General features: G+C 42.8%; 2 protein-coding genes across 3 annotated transcripts in view; one reads left to right on the top strand and one right to left on the bottom strand.

Annotated features, from left to right (window-relative positions):
• Positions 1–26,843, bottom strand: part of LOC306861483 (uncharacterized protein) — an 814,549-nt gene that overhangs the window by 90,632 nt on the left and 697,074 nt on the right. The gene's annotated exons all lie outside the window — the stretch shown is intronic.
• Positions 552–26,843, top strand: part of LOC306861481 (GRAM domain-containing protein 4-like) — a 66,932-nt gene continuing 40,640 nt past the window's right edge. For both annotated transcript variants that reach the window (XM_079403746.1, XM_079403745.1), the window contains exons 1-2: positions 552–828; positions 7,798–8,005. In XM_079403746.1, coding sequence (XP_079259872.1) covers positions 800–828; positions 7,798–8,005 — 237 coding nt within the window. In that variant the 5' untranslated portion in view covers positions 552–799. The remainder of the gene's footprint in view (positions 829–7,797; positions 8,006–26,843) is intronic.

Here is a 26,843-nt window from a genome sequence, read left to right as displayed (position 1 = left end):
ATTTCACTTCCATGATTTTATCTATTTTATTAGTCATATTAAATAGTAAATACAGTTTTATAAGATCATTATAATTGAGAGAATATATGAAATATTACAACAGTTCAAAAAGTGTTTATGGTTTATTTATTTAACATATTATTATTAGTAGTAGTAGTAGCAGATTTGCTGTTGTTGCCGTTTTGCAATCAGCCATGATTAATTTTTTTCAACAAGTGAAGGTGTAAAAAAATAAATATTTTGAGTTATTATAGAGTTGAGTCTTTTTCTCAAATATAAATATATTTAAAAGTAAAAATTTATTTATTGGTGTAACATTATGTTATGAGGGAAAAATTACGAAACCTTTGAATTATTCACCAATAATCGCTCTAGGTCAATAGTTAATGTACAATATCAAATACAAACATGACATTTTATATATAGTCAGTCATTTAATATATGAGTCGTGTCCGAAGTAGGACTATATAAAGCTAGCCCCCCCCCCAAGAAAAAAACAATGTATGTGTTGCATTCAAACTTTTTAGTAGACAGTGCTGCGGCCCCTTTAAGAGATCAGCGGACGCGTTCGTGAGATCCGCCAGTCTGCTGTGTGTGTGTGAGTTCGGTGACATCAACAAGACATGCAGATCCGTGTTTTCTGGGGCATTGACGATAACTCACACATAATCAAGACTCTAGGGACATCGCACAGCTCTTTTAGACAGCAGAGGGGAAGAGCGCGCTGCTGCTCAGGGATCTGGTCTATATTCCCAGCAGGTGTTACTGAAGGATCTATCACTGACTATCAGCAGGGTTCATGAAACTTTGCTACGATTTGCGAGCTGGGTAAGCGGATCTCTAACATGTGTCCTTTAATAATATCCAAGAGGGCAACAGGCGATATACAGTATGTGTCTATGGAGGACTGTCATAATTCATAGATGAAAGCGTTTATTCCGAGTAACCATCTTTAAAAGGAAGCTGTTCATGTCGCACTAAGACCCGCTGATTTAAAAAGCTAAGTAGGCTATGTATAGTTCATAATCGAATGTGTCATCGCTTTGACATTGAAATGCGTTCCTGGAACGTGACACATTATTGATCTTCGGAACAAAATGTATCATTCTGATTTGATTTGATTAAATGAATCCATGTGTTCATTTAATTGTTTACCTATTGAGTCACTGATTCATTTATTCATGCTGAAATAAACGGAATCATTGAAATAAATTGAATCTATTAATTGATTGGCTAAGTCATCATTTAATTACTATTTTGATTAATTGATCCACAATTCCATTGTGAAATCAGTTAAAATATTAAAATAATGAAATCATTAATCAATCAATTAATTCATTGTTCTGTTTTTTTTATTAATTAATCCATGGATTTATTCATTCATTGCCCTAATGAGTCACTGATTAAACCATTGTGAAATGAACTGAATCATTGGAAACTGAATTATTGATCCATTGTTTCATTGATCAGTTGTGTCTTTGATGATTTAATCTTGTGATTAATTAATCAATGGATTTATTAATGCATTAACATATTAGTCAGTCTTCATTTGTCCATTTGGAAATCAACTACAGTAAATAATTCAAATCAGTTTAATCACATTGATTCATTGATCTGTCGTTTCATTGATTTATTTAGCCATACAATGGGAAAAAAAAATTGGATCCCCTGCTGATTTTGTACGTTTGCCCACTGACAAAGAAATGATCAGTCTATAATTTTAATGGCAGGTTTATTTTAACAGTGAGAGACAGAATAACAAAAAAAATAAATAAATAAAAAAAAAAAATCCAGAAAAACACATTTAAAAAAAAGTTATTAATTGATATTACTTGGTGGCAAAACCCTTGTTGGTCAGACGTTTCTTGTAGTTGGCCACCAGGTTTGCACACATCTCAGGAGGGCAGCCAATGCTGTGGAGCCTGGGGAGCAGTTGGGGGTTCGGTGCCTTTCTCGTGGTATTGAGGTGGAAGAGAGCGCTGTACATTCACTCCCCCTACCTACAATCCCTGCCGGACCAGAGACTCGAACCTGCAAACTTCGGGTTACAAGTCTCTCCCTAGCCTGCCATCCGCGGGGAAGTTCACGCCGCCGCCCATGGCCAACCCCAGCTCTTCGGCAGAGTGTGGCAAGCCCTCCGACCGAGAGTATGGCAAGCCCGCCGGCAAAGAGTATGGCAAGCCCGCCGGCAAAGAGTATGGCAAGCCCGGCCGTCCAGCCCTTCGTCTCCTGAGTTCCCCAAGTCGGCCAGCTTCACTCCTCGCAAGTGCCCTCCAGTGCCTGCTCCTTGCAAGTGCCCTCCTTCGTCTCCTCTGGTCCCGTCCAGCCCTCCTATGTCTCCGGTGGTCCCGTCCAGCCCCGTGCTTCCAGAGCGCCCCCAAGTGGTCACGCTGGTCCTGTCCAGCTCCGCGCTTCCAGACCGCTCCCAAGTCTATGTTAGAAAGAAGTTCCTACGTCGCCCCCTAGTGTCCGCACTGCCAGAGCACCCTCCTATGTCTCCGCTGGTTCCGTCCAACTCCGCGCTGCCAGAGCGCCTTGGAGGCCGGTAGCCCTGCCCCCTGATCCCTGGAGGCTTCCAGAGCGCCCACCCCCTATTAGATGGTGTATGGTGCGTGGACGCGCCTTCCGGAGGGGGGCGTAATGTCAGACATTGGCCGTTTCTCAATATGCGTACTTGTCTGTACTTGTGTTCTTGTGGACTTGTGAAACGTCATCAGTCGCTGCCAAGTACTGTTCCAATTCAAAGTTCACATCTAGCCAAGTCCAGTTCAAATCCCCGGATGTGTTCTTGATCCGCCCCTTTTACCGAGGATGCATCGAGAGGTGACTTGTGCGGACTTGATACGGGCCATAACCCAGAATTCAGTTCGTCCTCCCGTCCTCGAGAGTTCGTTCTTCTGAGTCGAACTTGGCAAGTCCAAACTCGAAAGGACGGAAGTCCAGACTCTGCGAACTTGGTATTGAGAAACGGCCTTTGTCTATCTGTGTCTCGTGTTTCCCCTTCTCTCGTGCCCATAATTGGTCTTCCTGTTCCTGTCCTCGTTCCATGTATTTATCAGTTCATTAGTTCCAGGTGTGTTGTTAATTATCTAGTTTAGTCTGTCCTTTATAAGCCCTGTGTTTCCCTGCCTCTCTGTCCGGTCTGATCGTCATTTTATGTGTATCAGCATCTCCAGCGATTCCTAAGTTTGTTATTAAAAGTCTATGTTAGAAAGAAGTTCCTACGTCTCTGCGTTTCCCTGCTCCAGAGTGTGTGTTGTGACAGGTGGAGAGTTTGGAATCTGATTGATTGATTGCTTCTGTGGACAGGTTGCTTTTATACAGGTAACAAACTGAGATTAGGAGCACTACCTTTAAGAGAGTGCTCCTAATCTCAGCTGCTTACCTGTATAAAAGACACCTGGGAGCCAGAAATCTTGCTGATTGATAGGGGATCAAATACTTATTTCACTCATTTAAATACAAATCAATTTATAACTTTTTTGAAATGCTTTTTTAATTTTTAAAAATTATTCGGTCTCTCACTGTTCAAATAAACCTACTATTAAAATTATAGACTAATCATTTCTTTGTCAGTGGCCAAACGTACAAAATCAGCAGAGGATCAAATAATTTTTTTTCCCCCACTGTATACACTTTTCAATTAATTGGCCCTTGATTATCCATTTGATAACTGATTAATCACTCATTTTCAGATTTAGTGGTTTCAGATTAAGCTGTTTTCTTAAGCAAACCATTTCTTTGATCAGTAAAAATCCAGTATTCGTGTACTGAAAGAGTTTATGTAGGCAGCACTGGTGTTGAACTCTTGAGTATGACTCATGCACAAATAAAGAAGTAGATTTTGTGTTTTTGTGTGTAATGTTGCATAGATTTGATCTTGAATTTAATTTCTCTCGCACAGATATGAATGTCCTTGTCGTCGTTTGCTGTTGTAAGTCATAGCATTCCTCCAGTGCTCTCAATGGTGTTCAGTTAGAAGTGAATCAGAAGGCCTTGGTGGTGAATATTTGTGTAGAGATGTGGGCAGTATAGATATCGGTGGGTTATGTGGGTGGACACATTTAGTTCCACCTTGTGTACTTGACTAGAGACTTCTGCTGCTCTCACAGCAGGCAGAATCACAATAATTGCCAAATATAATTTCATAATAATAAGCACTGAGAGCTCTCAAGGCAGTCCCTGTTCTATAATGTAGTTTCAGAGATATACGGTTACAGTTGACGCTCATGACCCCATCGTTTTGTTGTCTGCATCTACAATATATGCCATTATTTTTTCTACATAATACCTTTTTGTTCTTACCTGTTTATTTTGCCATATTAACTTACTAAATTATATGTGGTAGAGCAAAAATACTGAGCCTCATATTTATGTTTCAAACCTTTTTAACTTTCTTGCTCCCATGGACAGTATTAATTAATTTATATTAATATTCAAGTCAAGTCACCTTTATTTCTATAGCACTCTATATAATACAGATTGTGTCAAAGCAGCTTCACAGAGATAGTGACAATGAATTAATTATGGAGACTCAGCTATGGAGACAGTTCAGATTTTGCTGTAAAGCAGCTCTAAAAGACAATAGTGTCATTATTTAGTTCAAGTCAGTTCAGATCAGTTCAGAACAGTGTGAAGTTCAATAATTTGAGAGAAGTTTAATTAAGCTATGAGCAGTTCTACAAAAGGCAGCAATATTGTTATTCGGTTCGAATCATTTCAGTGCTGATTCAGTTTAGTTTATTACCAGTGATGATGTTGCAAGATGTGATGTGATTCATTTGCAGAAGAAAATAGTGTTATTCGTAGATTTATTCATTTTGCAGATACATTTATCCACAGTGATTTACAAATGAGGAACATAAGCAATTCATCTGGATTCATCTGGATTTCTGGGCCTGTAAACATTTGATTGCACATAGCTTTTTTAAGGTAGTTGTAAAAATGAGTAATTCTACAGTGCTTCCATAAACTACAAATTATAGTGAATGTTAAATCTTCAGCATGTTACAAAACCTTTCATTCTTACAAACTTCTTATTGAAGCACTTTCAAAGAGGTAGTGACATGTCCAAGTTCTGTGGGAAATCCACACATGGCACTACATTTCCACTGGGATTTCCTCAGTATTTTAAAAAACTTTGGTCAGTGAGTCTTGCTCGAGGCAGGAAAAGCACCTTAAATCCATTTACATTCTGTTGCGATTTGAGATGTTCTTTTGGCGTTCGTCTTCAGAACAGAAGAGCTAATGAATTCCTTTTCATTTTAAAAGGTGAGCCCTAGAGACTACTGAGAACATTCATTCACGTGTTTTTGCGAAAGTCCTATGAGCATGCGTCAGAGAGGTGACGTCTGGGTAAAATGTAATAACATATTTCAGAGAAAGGGTTCACATTTAATCAAGAGTCATTTTGTGGCTTTCTATCATCCATTAGTGTGTAATTATGTAAATCAGCTTATTAGTATTATTTATTTAGTCATTTAACAGATGCTTTTATCAAAAGCGACTTACAAATGCGGATATAAGAAGCAATCAAAACCAACAAAAGAGCAACAACGTGCAAGTGCTATTACAAGTCTTAGCCTAACGCACTACAGATAATTATTATTATTACTATTTTTATTTTATTTTTTAAATAAAAAGACATAATAGATAAAATTAAATTAGAACAGAGAGTGCTAGAGTTAGAGGGTCAAGTAAAGATGGAACAGATTAGTTTTTAGCCGTTTCTTGAACATGGGTAAGGATTCGGCTGCTCGGATTGAGTTGGGCAGGTCATTCCACCAGATGGGAACAGTTAATGAAAAAGTCTGTGAAAGTGTTTTCGTGCGTCTTTGGTATGGCACAATGCGTTGTTCACTTGAAGAACGCAAGCTTCTAGAGGGCACATAAGTCTGAAGTAATGAATTTAGGTAAAGGGGTGCAGAGCCAGTGGTGGTTCTGTAGGCAAACATTAATGCCTTGAATATAATGCGAGCAGCTATTGGTAGCCAGTGCAAATTGATGAACAGAGGCGTGACATGCGTTCTTTTCGGCTCATTAAAGATTAATCTTGCAGCGGCATTTTGGATTAATTGTATAGGTTTAATAGAATTGGCTATATGACCTTCCAAGAGAGCATTGCAATAGTCAAGTCTGGACAGAACACGAGCCTGAACAAGGAGTTGTGTTACATGTTCCGAGAGAAAGGGCCTGATCTTCTTAATATTGTATAATGCAAATCTGCAGGACCGGGCAGTTTTAAAGTTTTAGCAATGTGGTCTGAGAAATTCAGCTTATCATCAATCACAACTCCAAGGTTTCTGGCTGTTTTTGAAGGAGTTATGGTAGATGAGCCTAACTGGAAGGTGAGATTGTGATGAAGCGATGGGTTAGCTGAAACTACTAGCAGTTCTGTCTTAGCTAGGTTGAGTTGAGGGTGATGGTCCATCATCCAGCAAGAAATATCTGTTCGACACGCTGAGATGCGAGCAGCTATCGTTGGATCATCAGGATGGAATGAGAGGTAGAGTTGAGTGTCATCAGCATAGCAGTGATACGAAAAGCCATGTTTCTGAATGACAGAACCTAGTGATGCCATGTAGACAGAAAAGAGAAGTGGTCCAAGAACTGAGCCCTGAGGCACCCCAGTAGCTAGATGTTGCGACTTGGATACCTCACCAAGTATTAAGGGAATAAAACATTGCTGTTGAAAAACAAAAACAAAAACATGGTTATTGTCATGGTTTTAAATATGTTAGTTTATCTTTACTTTTTTGTTATTTTCTATTGGTTTTAATGTTTGTATGACATTATAATGTTTAGTTTTTCTTAAAATCATACATTGGAATTTTTAAAAATATTTTATATACATTTAGTTTCATTAATTTATTCATTGATTAATATTATAGTCAACATCTAAAGAAAAATGTAGCAAGCATATTTGGTAACACTTATGTATTATACTTACTTACTTATGTCATTTAGCAGACGCTTTTGTCCAAAGTGACTTACAAATAAGAAAAAGTAACTAAAACTAAAAGTTACAACTCTATAAATACTATATACCCACATATTTAAGAAAATAAAGAAATTAAATAAAATTGACACATGCATATAACAACATTTCAATAATAAACATATAAATGAAAAAACTAAAATAAAAAACGATACTTCTATCCCTTGCCGGTGTCCCTGCCCGGTGGAGTCGCACAGTAGAGTTGATGGTCTTCACACTAAGAGGGCTTCACACGACGACTGCCGCGGTATAATAACCTTTTTTATACCAATCCAACAAATCACCATTTCAATTCAGCTGGACCCACTTTCCTGTTTATCAACTAAAAAAAAAAAAAAAAAAAAAAAAAAAAAGTAGTTTTAAATGTAATGCACCTCATAATGCATTGTACATAAAGGCTTCAAGTAAACTGATATAGCATATTTTTCATAGTGAATTATTTTTTAAATTATTATTAGAAATTTTTTATATTTAATATGATTTAATGAAAACAACTTTGCTGAGATATACACAATATTTACCAACGCTTTTTCAGCCGACCAAGTCGACATGACAAGTCTCAAATGAGCCAAAAATTGGCTAATTAAATTGACAGGATTATATCAGTCTGTCAGTACTATTGGCTTACTGTAATAAAGCCACATTGCATCTTCATTATGTGCGAGTGAGATTTCTCCGACAGGTTTGCAGTGTAACACCTTTGTCATTTTAAAATATAACAGTTTGTTCTTATTTTTAAAGGTTTCTGTAAATGTGTTACTTTTATCCTTAATACTGTTTGCACTTTGTTGACCCTGCAGGGCTGCCATACACAATGTTAAGGTAAAGCCTAAAGCAGCTGTATTGAACATGCTAAAGCGGTTGGACAAAATAAGATTCCGTGGTCCAAAGCGAGATGACTTCCTGGATTTACCTGATTCCCCCACAGGGTCGGACACTGAATGTAGTGATGACATACTGCTGAGACCTCGACCTTCAATACGAGAGAATGACGAGCAAAGAGACCCTGTAAGTAATTACACACACTCTCAATAACTTATTTAAGAACATCTGTGTGTTAGTGTGCTACAGTTAGTTATGTAACACATGTGTTATAGAAGGTTAGTTTCCAAACCTAGTGAGCTGCCAACGTAGACAACATTTTAAGGTATCATAAGTTTGCTTCCAACAACATTACTCTGCCATCTAAGGTAACGGTGACTTGGATTTAGACTTGATGTCTTAATTTAGGCCCTCAAAGTGGCCCTTTGCCGATTCAACACTGATCTATATTCTATAGCACAATGTCGAACGAAAACCGAGTCGAGATAAATATTTATTATGGATATATTTTATTTAGCACTGAAACGTTTGATATGTTTAAAAATGCTATATTTTACCCAATATTTATGTATAAAATTTGGGAAGAAACATGCATAGAAACACGCTTACATTAAACTCTTGAAATTGTTTGTAAGTTAAATCTCTCCACATTGCTGTTTGTGTGGTGCATGGTGTTGTTGCCTATGCAGAGCGTTTTAAGTCATTTCCATGGCAGTTAGAATGTTGTGTACACACACCGAAGGTGCCACACAGCGTCTGTCCATTACACCAGCTACATCTCAGGAGGCTATACAAAACAAATGCTTCTCACATAGTTTTCCATTAAATTTAATTATATTTGTCCTAAATTATTATTAATGCACATAATGACTTCATATAGCATTTTTCACCAAAATGTTTGACTTTGGCTGGAATAATGTCTATATGCTGTATATAAATAGCTATAATATATATTGCCATTTCTCTTTCAGTTTTCAAACACCAAAATTTGCATGCATCAATGGCACTTTCTTCATTTTTAAGTGAACTTTTTGCCTGATTAGATTCACTGTTTTGGACTGCCGAATGGTGTTGAATACCATTTGTCTTTGCCACAACGTAGCACGGCATGATGCTTCTCTTTTGGTGTGCAACCAGCTTTAGGGACAATTCACACAGAATGCATTTTTGTGTTGAAAAATGCTAAGTGTGCGCAGTGGAATGGAGAAATACAATGCAAGGTTTAAGGTGCATTTTTTTAAATGCTGTGTCATGTGCAAGACATGAATACATATTGAAAGAATCGATTTAGCACATTTACATACAAAAAAAAACAAAACAAAACAAAACGGAATAGTAGCGCAGTGGAATGCAAAAATGTGTTGTGTGCAAACGGCCCCTTAGAAGGAAGATGCAATTCCTTTAAATCAGTTTTCTCTATCTCTTTTAGAGTCTGACCTTTTTATGTCAACTATCTCTTTATCTTCCATAATGCAGCAAAGCAGAAAGAGCTTGTTTAATGTTCTGTCTCGCCATTATCTCATTCGCCTAGTTAAACTGCGCTGATGTTCCTAAGAAATACAGGAAGGCCTCAGCCCTTGCAGCCAAATTATGCTTTAATGCACTTTACCATCCTGTTAACACCAGACACTGGTACCTTTTCATTTCACAGATGGTTTATGGAAGAATTATTTGCCATAATCGTGTTAGAGATGTTTTCTGAGAGGTTTGTTGTTCTATCTCTGTAATTTGGTGTTCTGTTTATTTTGAGGCTTTCCCCTCAACGATGGAGCCTCAGATTAGGCATGGTGTTGCATAAGTGTCTCACAGAAGAGCCAACTTCCTCTGCTTCCATCTGCAACATGTGCGTGTGTTTTGGAAATGTAAACTGAGATGTCGAGTGACAGGTCTCTGGGTTTTCTCTCTAGCACATCTCTTGGATACTGTAGGGCGTCATACTTTACAGTAGTGTGTCCAATGCTCATCCTTCAACCATGGCTCTGTTCCAAAACCTAGTGAGCTGCCCACCCAGACAATAGTTTTAGGTATCGCTGGCTGTTCCAAATTGTAGATAGAAAAATCTACAAATCTATCCATCCGATCTCCAAACCGCTTATTCTAAGTAGGGTCTCGGGGATGCTGGAGCCTATCCCGGAATCGGGCAATAGGCAGGGAAACACCCTGGATGGATGGCTGGTCCACACCCGCATTCACACAGGCAATTTAGTCTTTTCAATTCACCTATCCTGCAATATCTTTAGACTGTGGGAGAAATCAGAGCATCCAGAGAAAACCCACACCAACATGGGGAGGTCATGCAAACTCCACACAGAAAGGCCTACTGGCTCAACCAAGAGCAGCAAATCTAGATATTTAGATTTTCAAGAAAAGTGATGCTGATCCATGCAAAACTCTTATCTGCACTGTTGTGGGTTTTATGGGAGGTTGTTAGGGTGTCGCTGTGTGATTGGTAAGGAGAAAAATCCTCAATTGTGTGGTTTCATTACAATTACATCAAACTGTTTTTTTATTTCCGACTCTTGATCGGGCATATCCGTAATTGACCCCTCACAAAGACCTGCCCTCTTTCGTTACAGTTGCAATGTCTGACAAGCCATGGCACTCTCACGACACACATCATGTTCTCAAGTAATGAAAAATACATCGCGGAGCAAAGAGGAAACCGACAACGCACTGACAAACAAGCAGATTACTTTAGGTTTGAAACAAAGTCTCAAATTTTCATTTTTTTAAACAAAATCAAACAATAAAAACCTTTTTGTGGCTCTTTAATTTGTGTTATGACAGATTGCTGTAGTGCCTCATTTCAAGCAGCACATGAACCGATCAACACTTCCTCTTTACTGGTTATAGCGTGAAATAAACATGAGTGAACATTTGAAGGTATCTTTCAAGTTTCAACTGCTGAAAATTGTCAATTCACACCATTTCAAGTCCACCAACTTTAATCTACTCTCCAGTTTTGTTTATTTGTCGAACAAAAATGGCAGATTCGGCATGATGGCGCCGGTGAGATCGGCTGCCGTCACGACTGCTCCGACCAAACTTTGTCTTTTTCTGTTATTTTTTCGTATTGTTAACTATAAACACCGGTTTCTTTTTGTAAGATGGCCATTCTTACATACGACAGGGCCACTCTTATTTCTATTGGTGCACAATGCACTAACCTTTCGCCGATTTTGAACCCGGACCCATCCTGGCCAAGCGAGATCCTGAGGAGGAACAAAGGACGCGACCCGTACCGGCGTCCTCGAGGGAAACGAGCCGGCGTCAGGAACAGGCTGAGGGCTCGCGCACACCGCGCTCCCTTACCAAGTGTCCTGCTCGCCAATGTCCAGTCGCTGGATAACAAACTCGATGACCTCAGGGCAAGAGTCAGGTTCCAGAGGGACATTCGGGACTGCAACCTTCTCTGCTTCACCGAGACATGGCTGAACCCAGCGGTACCAGACCACGCCATCCAGCCGGCCGAGTTCTTCTCGGTTTACCGCATGGACAGAACGCTGGACTCGGGGAAGACTAGGGGAGGTGGAGTATGTCTGATGGTGAACGAACACTGGTGTGACAGCGCGAGCATTGTTCCCCTCTCACGCTCCTGCACACCGAATCTTGAACTTCTGACCATCAAATGTCGCCCTTTTTATCTCCCTCGGGAATTTAGCTCGGTCATCGTCAGTGCCGTTTATATTCCACCTCAAGCGGACACGGACACTGCGATATGGGATTTACATGAAACACTACACCTTCACCAGACACAGCACCGGGACGCCGCATTCATTGTTCTGGGAGATTTCAACAGTGCCAACCTCAAGCGTGCACTGCCGAACTTCCATCAGCACATCAGCTGCCCCACCAGGGGCGAAAGGACATTAGATCACTGTTACACCCCATACAAGAACAGCTACAAGGCACAGTCACAACCACCGTTTGGGAAATCGGACCACGCCGCCATCTTCCTCATGCCTGTTTACAAACAGAGGCTGAAACAGGAAGCCCCGGTGCAGAGGGAGGTCCAACGCTGGACGGACCAATCGGTGGCCGCTCTGCAGGACGCGCTAGATGACGCAGACTGGGACATGTTCCGGCGCAGCTCTGATGACGTCAGCTTGTTTACGGAAGCGGTTGTGGGATTTATAGAGAAACTAATGGATGATACGGTGCAGAAAACCATCATCAGGACGTTTCCCAACCAGAAGCCGTGGGTGGATAAAACCATCCGCGACGCCCTGAGATCCCGCTCCGCTGCCTACAACACAGGGCTCATCACCGGGAACATGGATGATTACAAGGCTGCATCTTACAGCGTGCGCAGATCGGTGAAGGAGGCGAAGCAGCGCTACGGGAGAAAACTAGAGTCGCAATTCCAACATGGCGACTCTAGGAGCCTGTGGCAGGGACTTAGAACCATCACGGACTATAAAACACCACCCTCCAGATCGGGGAATGCGGACGCCTCTCTGGCTGACGAGCTGAACACTTTTTATGCTCGCTTCGAGGCTGCAGCTAATCACGCTAACGGCGCTAGCAGTGCTAACTGCATGCACGCTGAGGAAGCCGGTGAGGACAACGTATTCACCATCACGGAGCATGACGTGAGGAGGGCATTCAAGAGAGTGAACATCAGGAAGGCAGCAGGACCAGATGGCATCACAGGTCGGGTTCTGAAGGCCTGCGCTGACCAGCTAGCACCGGTGTTCACCGAGATCTTCAACCTCTCCCTGGAACAGTCCATAGTCCCCTCATGCTTTAAGCAGTCCACCATTGTTCCTGTCCCCAAGAAACCGCAGCCCACCTGCCTAAACGACTATCGCCCTGTAGCCCTCACATCAGTGGTGATGAAGTGCTTTGAGAGACTGGTCAGAGACTTCATCATTGCATCACTACCAGACACACTGGATCCACTACAGTTTGCATACAGACATAACCGCTCCACGGAGGATGCCATCTCACACCTCCTCCACACCACAACAAGTCACCTGGACTGCAGAAAAGGGAATTATGTAAAAATGCTGTTTGTGGACTACAGTTCAGCGTTTAACACCATAATTCCCTCCACACTCACCTCCAAGTTGGAGGTCCTTGGTCTCAGCACATCCTTGTGCCAATGGATCTCCAGCTTCCTGAAGGACAGACAGCAAGCCGTACGGATGGGTAAACACACCTCATCCTCCATCACCCTAAGCACCGGAGCCCCTCAAGGTTGTGTTCTGAGCCCCCTGCTGTACTCACTGTACACTTATGACTGTGTGGCCACTTCCAACTCCACCACCATCATTAAGTTTGCTGATGACACTGTTGTGTTGGGCCTGATCTCAGACAACGACGAGACGGCCTACATACAGGAGATTAAGAACCTGGAGAGTTGGTGCCAGGTGAATAGTCTACACCTGAACATCAGCAAAACTAAGGAGCTGATAGTGGACTTCAGTACGAAGCAGGAGCGGTCATACCAGCCGATCACGATCAGCGGGACTCCAGTGGAGAGAGTGGACAGCTTCAGATACCTGGGTGTTCACATCACGCAGGACTTGACTTGGTCCTGTCATACCAGCACCCTGGTGAAGAAGGCCAGGCAGCGTCTGTACCATCTGAGACGCTTAAAGGACTTTAGACTTCCCTCTCGGGTGCTTAAGACTTTTTACACCTGCACCATCGAGAGCGTCCTGACGGGCAGCATCACTTCCTGGTTCGGGAACTGCACTATGCAGGACAGACGAGCCCTCCAGAGGGTGGTGCGTTCAGCGGAACGTACCATTCACACCGAGCTCCCTAACCTGCAGGACATCTACAGCAAGCGGTGCCTGACCAGGGCCAGGAAGATAGTGAAGGACCTCAGCCATCCCAACAATGGACTCTTTTCTCTGCTGCGTTCAGGGAGACGCTTCCGCTCCATGAAGGCGAACACAGAGAGAATGAGGAGGAGCTTCTTCCCGCAGGCCATTCGGAGTCTAAACCACTCTCCACTCTAATCACATCACCCCACACTTCCACTTTGCACATTTTTTAAGTACAATCTGCACTAATTTGTAGAAGGTTACGGAAGGATAAATGAGTGGGACTTACATACCATTTGTCTTTGTCTTTAGTATCCTTTTACTCACTTATACACTTTACTGCACTGCACAGCACACGGACACTTTATCACTGACATACACTTTACTTTTTATAGAATCTATATAGAATCATATTCTATTTTTTATTCTCATATCTATTTGCTATTTTATTGCTAGTTTATTCTGTATATATGTTTACTGTACTTTTTCTATTTGTATTTTTGTAAACTTGAGGTTTTTCTAATTTTGTTGGACAATTTGTTGGACAGTCGTACAATACATTTCACTACATGTCGTACTACGTATGTATATGTATGTGACAAATAAAATTTGAATTTGAATTTGAATTTGATTATTATTGGTCAGATCGCCTTTTTTGAATCATCTAGTGTGTGCGTTCGGATGATTATGCAAAAAATCTGCCCTTATGTCTGTGGTCCGCCACAGTTATAAAATCAGTTAAGATTTGAAAATTGTCTAAGTAGAAGCATTGTTAATTGAGATGCAAGTCTCAGTAGTGAGCTCAGTAGGAAAAAACAAAACAATGGAATGGCGGAGAAGTTGAAATAGTGTATGCAGAAAATAGTTTAACTTAATTGCAAATGTTACTTTAACCGTTATGTTTTTGGGCGTATTAGAGTATCGAGTCATTAACTTAGCAAACATCAGACTTCTTATGCTAACATCAAACTCCTCAAACAAGATCATGATGCCTACTATGTATACAATATACACAGAGATGCCTCACTAAAGTCTGGAATTAAATAATCACTTTCTTTTCTCATCCTCCTCTCAGCATGGATCTAGGCCATGAGCAGTATGAAATGAGTAATGTGAGGAGAAGACCTTGGGTGGAAGCTGATAAAAAGGTCTTTGGAAAAGTTTTTGTGGGAAACCGACTAAACACAACCTCAGAAGACTTGCACTCTATAATTACATTTTTTTTCTTGAAATTTATAGACACCACCTGTTACATATTAAATTAGTGAAAACATCTTGATATTTTCAAGTCTTTCAAGTATTATTTTACTATACATATATTTACATATATTCCAAATGACTACAGCCCCATTGACTCCCTCTGCCAATGCATTGATGAAATTAACAGTTGGATGTGCCAGAACTTTCTTCAGTTAAACAAGGAGAAAACTGAAGTCATTGCATTTGGAAATAAAGATGAAGTTCTCAAGGTGAATGCATACCTTGACTCTAGGGGTCAAACAACTAAAAATCAAGTCAGAAATCTTGGGGTGATTCTGGAGACAGACCTTAGTTTCAGTAGTCATGTCAAAGCAATAACTAAATCAGCATACTATCATCTCAAAAATATTGCAAGAATTAGATGTTTTGTTTCCAGTCAAGACTTGGAGAAACTTGTTCATGCCTTTATCACCAGCAGGGTGGATTACTGTAATGGTCTCCTCACCGGCCTTCCCAAGAAGACCATTAGACAACTGCAGCTCATCCAGAACGCTGCTGCCAGGATTCTGACTAGAACCAGAAAATCTGAGCATATCACACCAGTCCTCAGGTCCTTACACTGGCTTCCAGTTACATTTAGGATTGATTTTAAAGTACTTTTACTCGTTTATAAGTCACTCAATGGCCTAGGACCTAAATATATTGCTGATATGCTCACTGAATATAAACCAAACAGACCACTCAGATCGTTAGGATCGAGTCAGTTAGAAATACCAAGGGTTCACACAAAACAAGGGGAGTCTGCTTTTAGCTATTATGCGGCCCGCAGTTGGAACCAGCTTCCAGAAGAGATCAGATGTGCTAAAACATTAGCCACATTTAAATCAAGACTCAAAACTCATCTGTTTAACTGTGCATTTGTTGAATGAGCACTGTGCTATATGTCCGAACTGACTGCAATACATTTTATGTATAATCATTTTCTTTAAATTTATTTTAAATCATTTTCTATATCATTTTAAAATTCTTTGTTTTTATTATTTTTATTTCCATGTTTTTATTGATTTTAAATGTCTTTCACTTTCTTTTATGTAAAGCACTTTGAATTACCACTGTGTATGAAATGTGCTATATAAATAAACTTGCCTTGCCTTGCAAACTTGCCTACTATTGTTAGCAATGTTATCTATTGCTGTACCTAGTGAAAAAACAGCATCAGGCTACTGGACATAACATAAATTTGTGCTGGTAAAAACAACAGTATAGTGTATCAACTTTATTTACTATTGTCAAAACTGTGTGGACACCAGACGTAAGCAGCCATGGACGTTAGGAGGCAAGAGTCACGTCTTATCCTCTCAAGCTGAAATCCTATCAAACCAGCACATATGGTCACGAGTTTATATCCCAGAAATCCCAAGTGCACTCACTGATATAAGGTCTGGGTTAAGGAGGTGCCATGGAATTGTGGGAGCCACCTAGTCGCTCCCTGTTCATTTTCATCTTTGCTTCCTTACTAAATTCTGTTCCTGATCCGTTAGTTTGTAAACTACTTCTAAATAGCTATGTTTCCATCAAAGATTCAAATTTAACTTGTGCACAAAACTTGAATATCACATAAAACATTTGTGAATAAAGCACCGTTCCCCTTCCAGCGTGACCACGCTCTGAACCACGTGTGTAATCAGTCCAATGGATGGGCAAGACGTCATGGGCGGGTGACGTAACAACCAGGAAGCTTAAAAGCATGTTTGGTGGAACCGTCGTCAGCTTTCTGTCATTCAGCAAGCGTTCTGTGTGTCAGTCCTATTTGGTGTTGTGTGTCCATTATCACTCCTTATTTCCTATATGAGTGAATACAACTCAGTTTGTGTGTTTTTCTCTGCCCGCGCTATATTACGGGTAGAGATACACACAGTTTGTGTGTTGTCTGCTTGAGAGCAGAGCACGCAGAGTGAGCTCTCAAGTCAGCCTGCTTTACAAGTGTTTGTCACTGCGTATGTTTGCTCTCGGAGGGCTCTCTTTGAGGAGGGAGCCTTCACCAGCGTTCTCGCTGTGCTCATGGGAGTCGCAGATGGATCGGGTGGGGGGAATGGAGATGGTCGGGCCCCTATCTTCTTCCTTTTACCACCAGATCCAGCGCCCGCTCTCTAGGATCGGAAGCCCGCCCCACGGTTTCTTCCCCCTGGGGAGAGGGCGCGATGCTCCGCCTGTCTTCCTCCGAGGTGGTGGACATGGAGGATGTTGATGAACTTTCGTAAAGCAGTTGCACAAGCAATGTTTGCACAAGCATATTATGAACGAGTATATCCTTATGTGCAGCGTTCTTATGGAGCGGGGCTTGCTCTTTCAGCTCTAAAGAAAAAAAGGTGGCTGAGTGTGCTTCTCCCCGGCTCACCCTATCTCCACCTGCATTTCCCAGATCTAGCGCAGATCTAGCCCGCTGCTACAGCGCGCGTTGCTGAGGCGACGCGTACATTGTGGTCATTCTCGTTCATTATTTGAATCTTTTCACATCAGACTGTGTGTACTTGTCTGGTGGTTTGGCTGCATTTAATTCTGAGGAATTAAATGATGTATTTCATCTGATTGTGAGAAGTTAGATATATATGGTGTACAGGAGCCTCTTAAATTTCTCGAGTGAGAGCACAATGTTTTACCTCTCTTCCTCCGAGGAGGTTGAGGTGGTCAGCATGGTCATGAGTGGCCACCCTGCCTGCGGTCTGTGGAGCGGTCGCCATCTCACATGGCACATCAACTGCCTGGAGATGCTTGCCATGTTTTGTGCACTGAAACACATCCTCCCGGACCTACGAGATCACCATTTGTTGGTGTGCACCGACAACACAGCGGTGGTCTCTTACATCAACCACCGGGAAGGTCTATGTTTGCGCCCCCTTTAAAGGCTGGTGCACCAGATCCTTGTGTGGTCCCAGGGAAAACGGGGAATGGATGCTTCGTTCCGAGGTTGTAAAGCAGATATGGAGAGTTTGGCCAGGCTCAGGTGGACCTTTTGTGACTCGAATGACATCGCACTGTCCCCTCTGGTTCTCTCTGAGCCCCACTGGGGCTGGATGCCTTGGTACAGACTTGGCCAAGGCTTAGTCTGGACACCTTTTCCCTGATCGCTCTGCTCCCGGTAGTTCTGGAGAGAGTGCGGTGGGACGGGGTCCGTCTACTGCTAGTAGCCCCTTTCTGGCCGGGCCGAATATGGTTCTCGGACCTGATTTCTCTCCTCGACGGCTATCCATGGGAGATTCCGTCAGGGGGGATCTCCTCTCACAGGCGGGGGGCACTATTGTCCACACCTCGCCCGAAGTTGTGGGTGTGGCCTCTAAGGGGCACAGCTCATAACTTCCGGTCTCTCAACGAGGAAACTGTACGCACTGAAGTGGAGACTCTTCACTTCATGGTGCAGAGACCTCCAGCTCGACCCAGTTAACTGCCCGGTTGGTACAGTGCTGAAGTTCCTGCAGGCCCAATTTTCGGCAGGGTTGACCCACTCCACCCTAAAGGTCTACGTGGCGGCCATTGCGGCCTACCATGCCCCTCCTGGTGGCCAGTCAGTGGGCAGACACTCCCTAGTTACACGTTTCCTTTGCGGTGCGCTGAGGCCTCCGGCCAGAGAAACTTATGAAGAAGTGGTGGATCAGAGATGCTATTCCATAGCCTCGAGTCCTCTGATCTCCCCTCTCCTTGGGGGTCAAGACTCACTCTTCCAGAAGTTGGCCTACTCAATTGTGCGCATAAGATTTTTATGGGCATTTATAGAATTTAAGCACATCTTGGCGTTTCCATCCAGTGCTTTTTATGCGATATTCCAAAATGTGCATAAAAATAGGTGGATGGAAACTGCTAATTTTGACTGTTTCTTGTTTTCTTTCACATTGTAATGTGACATTATATAAAAATGTTCCTTATTTAGATTTATTTAGATATTAAAGCTTTGTTATAAAAACATTTATTGAGATTACAGGTTAGCATGCTAGTGTCAGTTTATATCCACATTTTCCCAAGGTTCCATGCATCCATGCACTGGTGGTGTTTGCTTTTCCATTTCTAATTGATTGGACAATTTTCATCTGATGGACTTTCATCTGATGGTTTCATCTGATGAAACAATCACTTTCACCGAATGAGGAACTACCCATATCTAGGCATGAGCATATCATAGAGGTTTGAGGGCGGCCTCTTTTGACTTGGGGCATTAAGAAACCACCTAAGTACCAGCTAGAATACCCTAGGAACACAATAATAATAAAACAACAGATAACCCAGATAATTTTAGCAACCATATAGGCAACCATTACAGAAATCTAGTATACTAATACTTTACTACTACTCTCTACTACACTACACTTAAAACTGTTTCCAATTTAATTGATATGAAAAATAAGAATATCACAAAAACTACTTGTCATTTCTATTCTTTCTTTCCTCAGTAAGTTTTCATTGTAGTTATTGCATATTTTCTTACTGAATAAAAAATAATAAATTATAAAGCTCCGTTTTTAATGCACCTTTTGGAAAATATATTTACACATTCTGGTGTTTCCATCCAGAATTTTTATGGAATATTCCAAAATTTGAATTTAAATATGTGGTTGACAATATTCTTTTTTTTACCCATCTAAATATATGTCAGGTTTACTCTACAAAGGTGGCACAGAAGCGGGTCTGAAGTGGCATTTAGGTGTCTTTCCATAGACTAGGGATGTAACGGTATGAAAATTTCTCATCACGATTATAGTGACCAAAATTATCACGGTTATCAGTATTATCACGGTATTGTTAAAATTTGCTGGAGATGTTCAAAAAGTACCGAAACATAAATCACTTCAAGTTTTATACTTAAAAAATCAACAAACAGCAAATAAAATGACTTTTTGTTTGCATAATCGCTAAAACAATAATATTACCAGTGAGGTCTGGATTTTAAATGACAACTTGCCTGACAACAAATGTTCAAATAAAGCTTTGAAAAAGTTTCATATAAAGGTAAACCTCACATTTCAGCCTTTAAAGAAAAGTTAAGTCAAAATGATAATTGATTAATAAGGGGAAGGGGAGAGGGGAAGTGGTGTGTGGCCAAGTATGGTGACCCATACTCAGAACTTGTGCTCTGCATTTAACCCATCCAAGTGTACACACAGTAGTGAACATACACCCGGAGCAGTGGGCAGCCGATGTTGCGGCGCCCAGGGAGCAGTTGGGGGTTCGATGTCTTGCTCAAGGGTCTCACCTCAGTCGTGGAATTGAGGGTGGAGAGAGAGTTTTGATGATTCACTCCCCCACCTACAATCCCTGCCGGACTGAATTGTTTAAATGTTGAATTGTTTATCTGAATTGTTTAAATGTGTAGAATCCATATAAGCTTGTTTTTCATCAACCGGTTAAAATGTACAGCAGGTCATGCAAATTTGGTCCGTTTTTTGGCCAGACAGAAACTGCACACAGGCTGAATGTAAATAAGTGTCTGTAAATCCACTCTCTGACAGCAGGTGGCGCTTTATATGGAAATGCTGAATTACAGCTGATTCCCGTGAACTCCGCGAACAAAGCAGTATTGTGTTTAAGAACACTTCCTTTAAGTATTACATGGAGCTAAGATGAAAACAAAATGCCATCGAATCGTTTCAGAAGACAGTCAGATCCTTCAGAGGTACATTCATATAATTAATTCACTGATATATTCATTTGTATAATTCCCTCAGCACTCTTTTAAAACCTCCCAGCTTTTCCGCCCTGTTTTCACTCAGAATTAAACTACTCTGTTGCCATGCGCTCGTGACACTGTTACACTCTGCTTTATGCTGGACAGTATTTATTTATCGTGAGTTGTTCAGATCGCGGTAATCGAATACGGTTTTAATGATAATTAAAATATGAAACGGTAATACTAACCGTGGGGAATTTTATCATGATTTATCGTCAAACCGGTAATCGTTACATCCCTACCAAAGACTGTTAAATGCTGCTCAGAGGTGGCATAAATGCATTTACACAGCCATTACAACTGTATGCTTTGTTACTAGGGGCTGATAAGGCACAGATCAGCCTTAACTTGACAGTGTAAAGACACCTATAGTTTCAAGTCTAGTTTTCTAATTTTTCTGCTGCTGTGTTGCAAGTGCACCTACAGTATGATACCTAAAAAGTGTTGTCTTGTCCGTAAGGCTCAGATTTTAAAAACGTTGTGGGGTGATGTGAAAATGGTTTCCACAGACCTTGAGCTCCTTCCTACCTAATTGTTTTTTCGAATTGAAACATTCTGAAGAGCTAAAAATCAATATACTTCTGCATGGCTTTCAGGAAGCGTGTAACCTAACTTTCTGCACACGGTAAAAAGCTGACCAGTCTTGCCACTCTGTTTGCATGTGTTTGCATTGGTAATTTCCTACATTGCGAGCAGCTTTAGTGTTGAATGCAACAGCCTGCTAACAGAGATTGTTGGCAGTGGTGCCGTGACGTTTAGACAGCAGTGAGGAGTGAGTCATCGCTCACATGCTCATCCAAATAGCTCTGGTGCACACATACAAACACAGAAATACATGGAGCCAACATAACTCTTGTCCGATAGTGTATATCCATGCACTTTTATATCCATCAGAGGTGTAAAAAATATTCCAAAATTTTACTCAAGTAAAAGTAAAGATACTCAAATTAATTTTACTCAAATTAAAATGTAATGTGTAAAAATAATCATCAGGCCGTCGGTGTTACTTGTCTGTTTCTGTTTAGTTCCCTTTTGCCCTTATTTGGTACTTCCTGTTCTTGTTTCCTGTTATTAGTTAATCATCGTTTAGTCTTTTCACCTGTGTTCCAATTAATTATCTTGTTTACTCGTTTGTTCCGGTTCCTTTTTAAAGTCCTCAGTTTCCCTCTAGTCTTTGTCCTGTCATGAAGTGTAACCTTTGTTTTGAGATCGTGTTTCTTATTAAAATAACTTTTTGTTTATCCCTGGCTTCCTGGATTCCTTTAAAGGATGGAAACATTACAGTCGGCGCCCCCTGCAGGCCTTTGTTGTTATGCGTAATCTACATTAGCGCTATTGTTTAATACATGATGTATTTTCACAGTTTTGTTCGATAAAACCATATGATTTCTTGCTTTTGATACTTTATTTAAAGTAATTATTATTGCATCATTGCTATTATGTACTTTGTCATTTTAAAAGCTATTGTTCACTTAAATCCATTTTTATTACCACACAAAAATATTATAATTATAGGGCCCTATGAAATCCGTTTTATTTCCAAATTCTGTTTTTTTAATTTTATTAATCAAAAAGCCTGCCTAATTAATTGAGTTTTACAGTTTTATCTGTACCAAATTCTGTTTTCGTGGACTGATATCGTGGAAGTCGTGGCCTAATGGTTAGAGAGTCGGACTCGTAATCCAAAGGGTCGAGTCGCGGGCCGGCAGGGATTGTAGGTGGGGGGAGTGAATGTCCAGCGCTCTCTCCACCCTCAATACCACGACTGAGGTGCCCTTGAACAAGGCACCAAACCCCCAACTGCTCCCCGGGCACCGCAGCATAAATGGCTGCCCACTGCTCCGGGTGTGTGTTCACTGCTGTGTGTGTGCACGTTGGATGGGTTAAATGCAGAGCATGAATTCCGAGTATGGGTCAACATACTTGGCAGTATGTCACTTCACTTCACTTATATTATATTTTTAAAAAAAAGTATTTTTCAGAAATACTGCACATTTATATTTTTCACCTAAATAAATTCTGGTAAATACAATTTCGATTAATAGTTTGGATTAATCGATTAATCTGAAAAAAAATTCGTTGATAGATTAATTGAAATAAAAATAGCTTCACGGGACTCTCGTTTTCGTTGCAAGTATCCAAAAGCAAGTATCGTTCCTTTCAAATCTAGGTCATAGAACCTGACGAACGTGAGGGGTGTAGACCAGCCCGCAGCATTGCAGATGTCCTGCATAGGCACACCTGCCAGAAAGGCCTTGGAGGCCGCAACACTTCTTGTCGAGTGAGCCTTGACCCAAAGGTGAGGGGAGCTCAGAGTACTCAAAGGCAACAGTAATGGCATCAACTATCCACCGGCTGAGGGTCTGCTTGGAAGCAGGATGACCTCTCTTAGGGGGAGACAAGCAGTTGGTCTGCCCTTCTCCACAGGGCAGCTCTGTGGACGTATGCATCCTGTGCTCGCACTGGACACATACAATTAAGCCTCTGCTGGTCGGGCTGCTGGAGGAGGACAAAAAGCCTGAAGTACGACAGACTTCAAGTACGACAGACTTCAAGTACCTCGGTGTAAACATCTCCGAGAACCTGACTTGGACTACACACATCCAAACACAGGTAAAGAAAGCCAGGCAAAGACTGTACCATCTGCGACAGCTGAGGAAATTCAGGGTCTCACCAGCAATCCTGAAAACTTTCTATTCAGGGACCATAGAAAGTGTATTGACTCAGTGCATCTCAGTGTGGTATGGAAACAGCTCCAATCAGGACTGCAAAGCACTACAGAGAGTTGTGCGCTTAGCTGAGCGCATCTCAGGGTCTGCTCTCCCCTCTCTGCAGGACATCTACCTCAAACGCTGCAAAAGTAGAGCTGTCAAAATAATCAAGGACTCAAATCACCCTGGTAACCAGCTATTCACTTTGCTTCCATCTGGTAAGCGCTTCCGTAGCCTGATGGCAAAAACTGAGAGACTTAGGAGGAGCTTCTTCCCCCAGGCCATCAGGCTCCTAAACTCTAACTCCGTGTCATAACACCACTTGACTCCATGTAAATATCACCATATCAATAAGCTATTCATAATTTTTCTCTACCTCATATTGCTGCTATTATATACCCTGTACAACGTTTTTGCACATTATTTTGCACATTCCTCTTAGTACTGTTTAAGTCAACAACATACTGACCTGCACATTTATATTTATATTTTTTATCTATCTTTTTATTTTATTCTTTTATTTTATTTTATTTTTTTTATTTTTTTCTACTTTCTTCTCTTAATATTTGTATACTTTATAATTGCACTGTCCTTGGAGCGGACCTGACCTACATTTCACTGCTGGTTATACTCTGTATAATTGTGTATGTGACAAATAAAACTCTTGAATCTTGAATCTTGACTGTGGTGTAGAGGAGGGGACCTTAGGGGCATACCCCGCACCAGGGTACAGAAAAGCTTTGGCCAGACCGGGTCGAGATGGGAAGGGGCCACAGAAAGGGTCTGCAGATCCCCAACTCTCTTTAGAGAAGATATTGCTAAGATAAATGCAGTCTTAAGAGTAAGAAGACGATCTGATATCTCCTCAATAGGTTCAAAGGGAGGCCTGCATAGAGCTTCTAGCACCACAGCGAGGTCCCAAGGAGGGACATGAGATCGTGCCTGAGCCTAATCACACCGCAGAGGAAACGTGTAACCAGGGGGTCCTTGCCCACTGACTGACCACCAAGAGGGGTGTGGTAGGCCGCTATAGCCGCCAGTAGGTTAGCCCTGCGGAGAAACGGGCCTGCAAGAACTCCAGCACTGTACCAATCAGGCAGTTAACTGGGTCAAGCTGGCGGTCTCCGCACCATGAAGTGAAGTGTCTCCACTTCAGCGCGTACATTTTCTTTGTTGAGGGAGCTCTAGATTGGAGGAGCTGTGCCCCCTCAGGAGCCACACCCACAGCTTTCACAACTCCAGGCGGGGGTGAAGGATCATGCCCTCCGCCTGTGAGAGGAGATCCCTCCTGACGGAATCTCCCACGGAGAGCCGTCGAGGAGAGAAATCAGGTCCGAGAACCATACTCGGCCCGGCCAGAACGGGGCTACTAGCAATAGACGGACCCCATCCCGGCGCACTCTCTCTAGAACTCCCGGGAGTAGAGCGATCAGATATAATGAAGCCTTTGCCAAATCTGTACCATAGCATCCAGCCCCAGCGGAGCTGGATGCGTCCGAGAGAACCAGGGGGGACAGTGCGACGTCTGACGAGTCGCAAACAGATCCACCTGAGCCTGGCCAAAAACTATCCATGTCTGCTTCACCACCTCTGGGTGAAGCATCCACTCCCCGGGCCTCGGCCCCTGCCTCAACAGGATGTCTGCTCCCATTTTCAGATGCCCAGGAATATGAACTGCTCTCAGCGAGAGGAGTTTCCCTTGGGACCACACATGGTGATCTCTAAGGTCTGGTAGAAAGTGTTTGAGTGTTCGAAACACGGCCAGCATCTCCAGGCAGTTAATGTACCACGAGATGAAGACCACTCCACAGACCGTGGGCAGGGTGGCCACTCATGACCGCTCCCCAACCGGTGAGGGATGCGTCTGTCGCTAGCGTTACGCGACGACAAGGAGCTCCCAGCACCGGGCCCTGAGACAAGAACCACGGTTTCCTCCACATGTCTAAGGCATGTAGGCATCGCCGCGTGACCTTGATCATGCGAAGTGGGTTTCCCCTCGGGGAGAACCGAGAGAGAGACCTGAAGGGGTGGTGAGGCTCTCAACTCCGCTACGTTCCCGGGCTGAAAATACTGATAGTAACACATGCTGGAGACTGCTGCGCCCTGGAACACTGGCAGGGTTGGCAGAATGATCTCCAGAGGGCGCTGAGGAGAGACGGACACCGTGTAATGCGGTGCATCCCCCTCTTCCCCATTAGGGGCCGCCCTCAGCAGTCCCATGCTTATGGATGTCAGGATCGCTTCATCGCAGGCTTCCCAGACTGAAGCACAACCCTCAGATCGGGCCTCGCCTTAGAAGCCCCTGACTTAGAGCGCCGCTGACCTCGGTCCCACTGCGAGGGAGCACGAGAGGCAACGCTCTGTTTCTGTTTACGAGGCTGCTCATATCTGTCGACGACGGAATTGACGGCGTCGCCGTACAGACCAGAAGGTGCAAGCGGGGTGTCCATAAGGAAGACTCTGTCCTTCTCTTTCGTATCAGACAGGGTCGACCACAAATGCCTCTCCGCCACCACCAGAGCTGCCATGGACCGCCCAATGGCACGGGTGGTCTCCTTGGTGGCGCGGAGAGCTAAATCAGCGGTTCTCCTCAGTTCTACAATATTGTCAGATTTGATTTGCTCGCCTTCATCTAGCTCTTTTAGCAGGTCGGCTTGATACGCCTGTAACACTGATATAGTGTGCAGACACGCACCAGCCTGACCCGCTGCCATGTACCCCTTGCCCACCAGCGCTGATGTTGTGCGCAGCGGCTTGGAGGGCAAGACCGGAGCCTTTAGAGATGATGCCGCGCCGGGGGACAGATAGCTCGCATGCGTCTGCTCTACCCGGGCATCGCTATGTAACCGCAATCATCCAGCCTCGCCACATTGCCATAGTAATCAGAGGCGGGGACGAATAAGCGGGCAGAGAATGGTTTCTTCCATGATCTCGACAACTCGGTGTGGAGATCGGGAAAAAAAGGCATGCTCCGGCGCGGAGGTAGCGGCTTAGCTCTCTAAAGCGTTCATCGAGTTTACTTTTCTGCGGTTCAGCCTGTTTCTTGCCGGACCAATCGATGTTTAACTTGGCAACCACACAAGTAACTACCTCCAATAGCTACTCATACTGTGGTGATTGAGGGGGCGAATCCTTGACGCTCTCCACATCAACCTCCTCTGAGGAAGATAGGAGAAGCGCCGAGCCGCAGAACGGGCTTCCGATCCAAGAGACCGGGCAGTGGATCTGGCAGGTGAGGAAGAAGATAGGGACTCGCCCGTCTCCATTCCCTCCACCAGATCCAACTGCGAACCCCATGAGTGCACCTGCCGCTCCGCCTCGGCAGAAGTGGGGCCAGCACCGTGACGAACACTGGTGAAGGCTCCCTCCTCAAAGAGAGCCTTCCGGGAGTGAAGCGTACGCAGTGGCAACCGCTCACAATGCGGACAGTCTCCCTCGAGAGCCGACTTTGCGTGCTTCACTCCCAAGCAGACCACGCACAGACTGTGTGCATCCCCGTTCGTGATATAGCGTGGGCAGGGAGGAACACACAGCCTATAACGCGATCTGCTTTCGCCCTTATTAGTCTTAGCACTTGCTTTCGACATGCTGGAGCTTTACATTGCTGAATGCTTGTGTAACTT

The sequence above is a fragment of the Barbus barbus genome, assembly GCF_936440315.1.
Source record: "Barbus barbus genome assembly, chromosome: 42".
Taxonomy (NCBI): Eukaryota; Metazoa; Chordata; class Actinopteri; order Cypriniformes; family Cyprinidae; genus Barbus; species Barbus barbus.
This window is presented reverse-complemented; position numbering and strand designations above follow the sequence as displayed.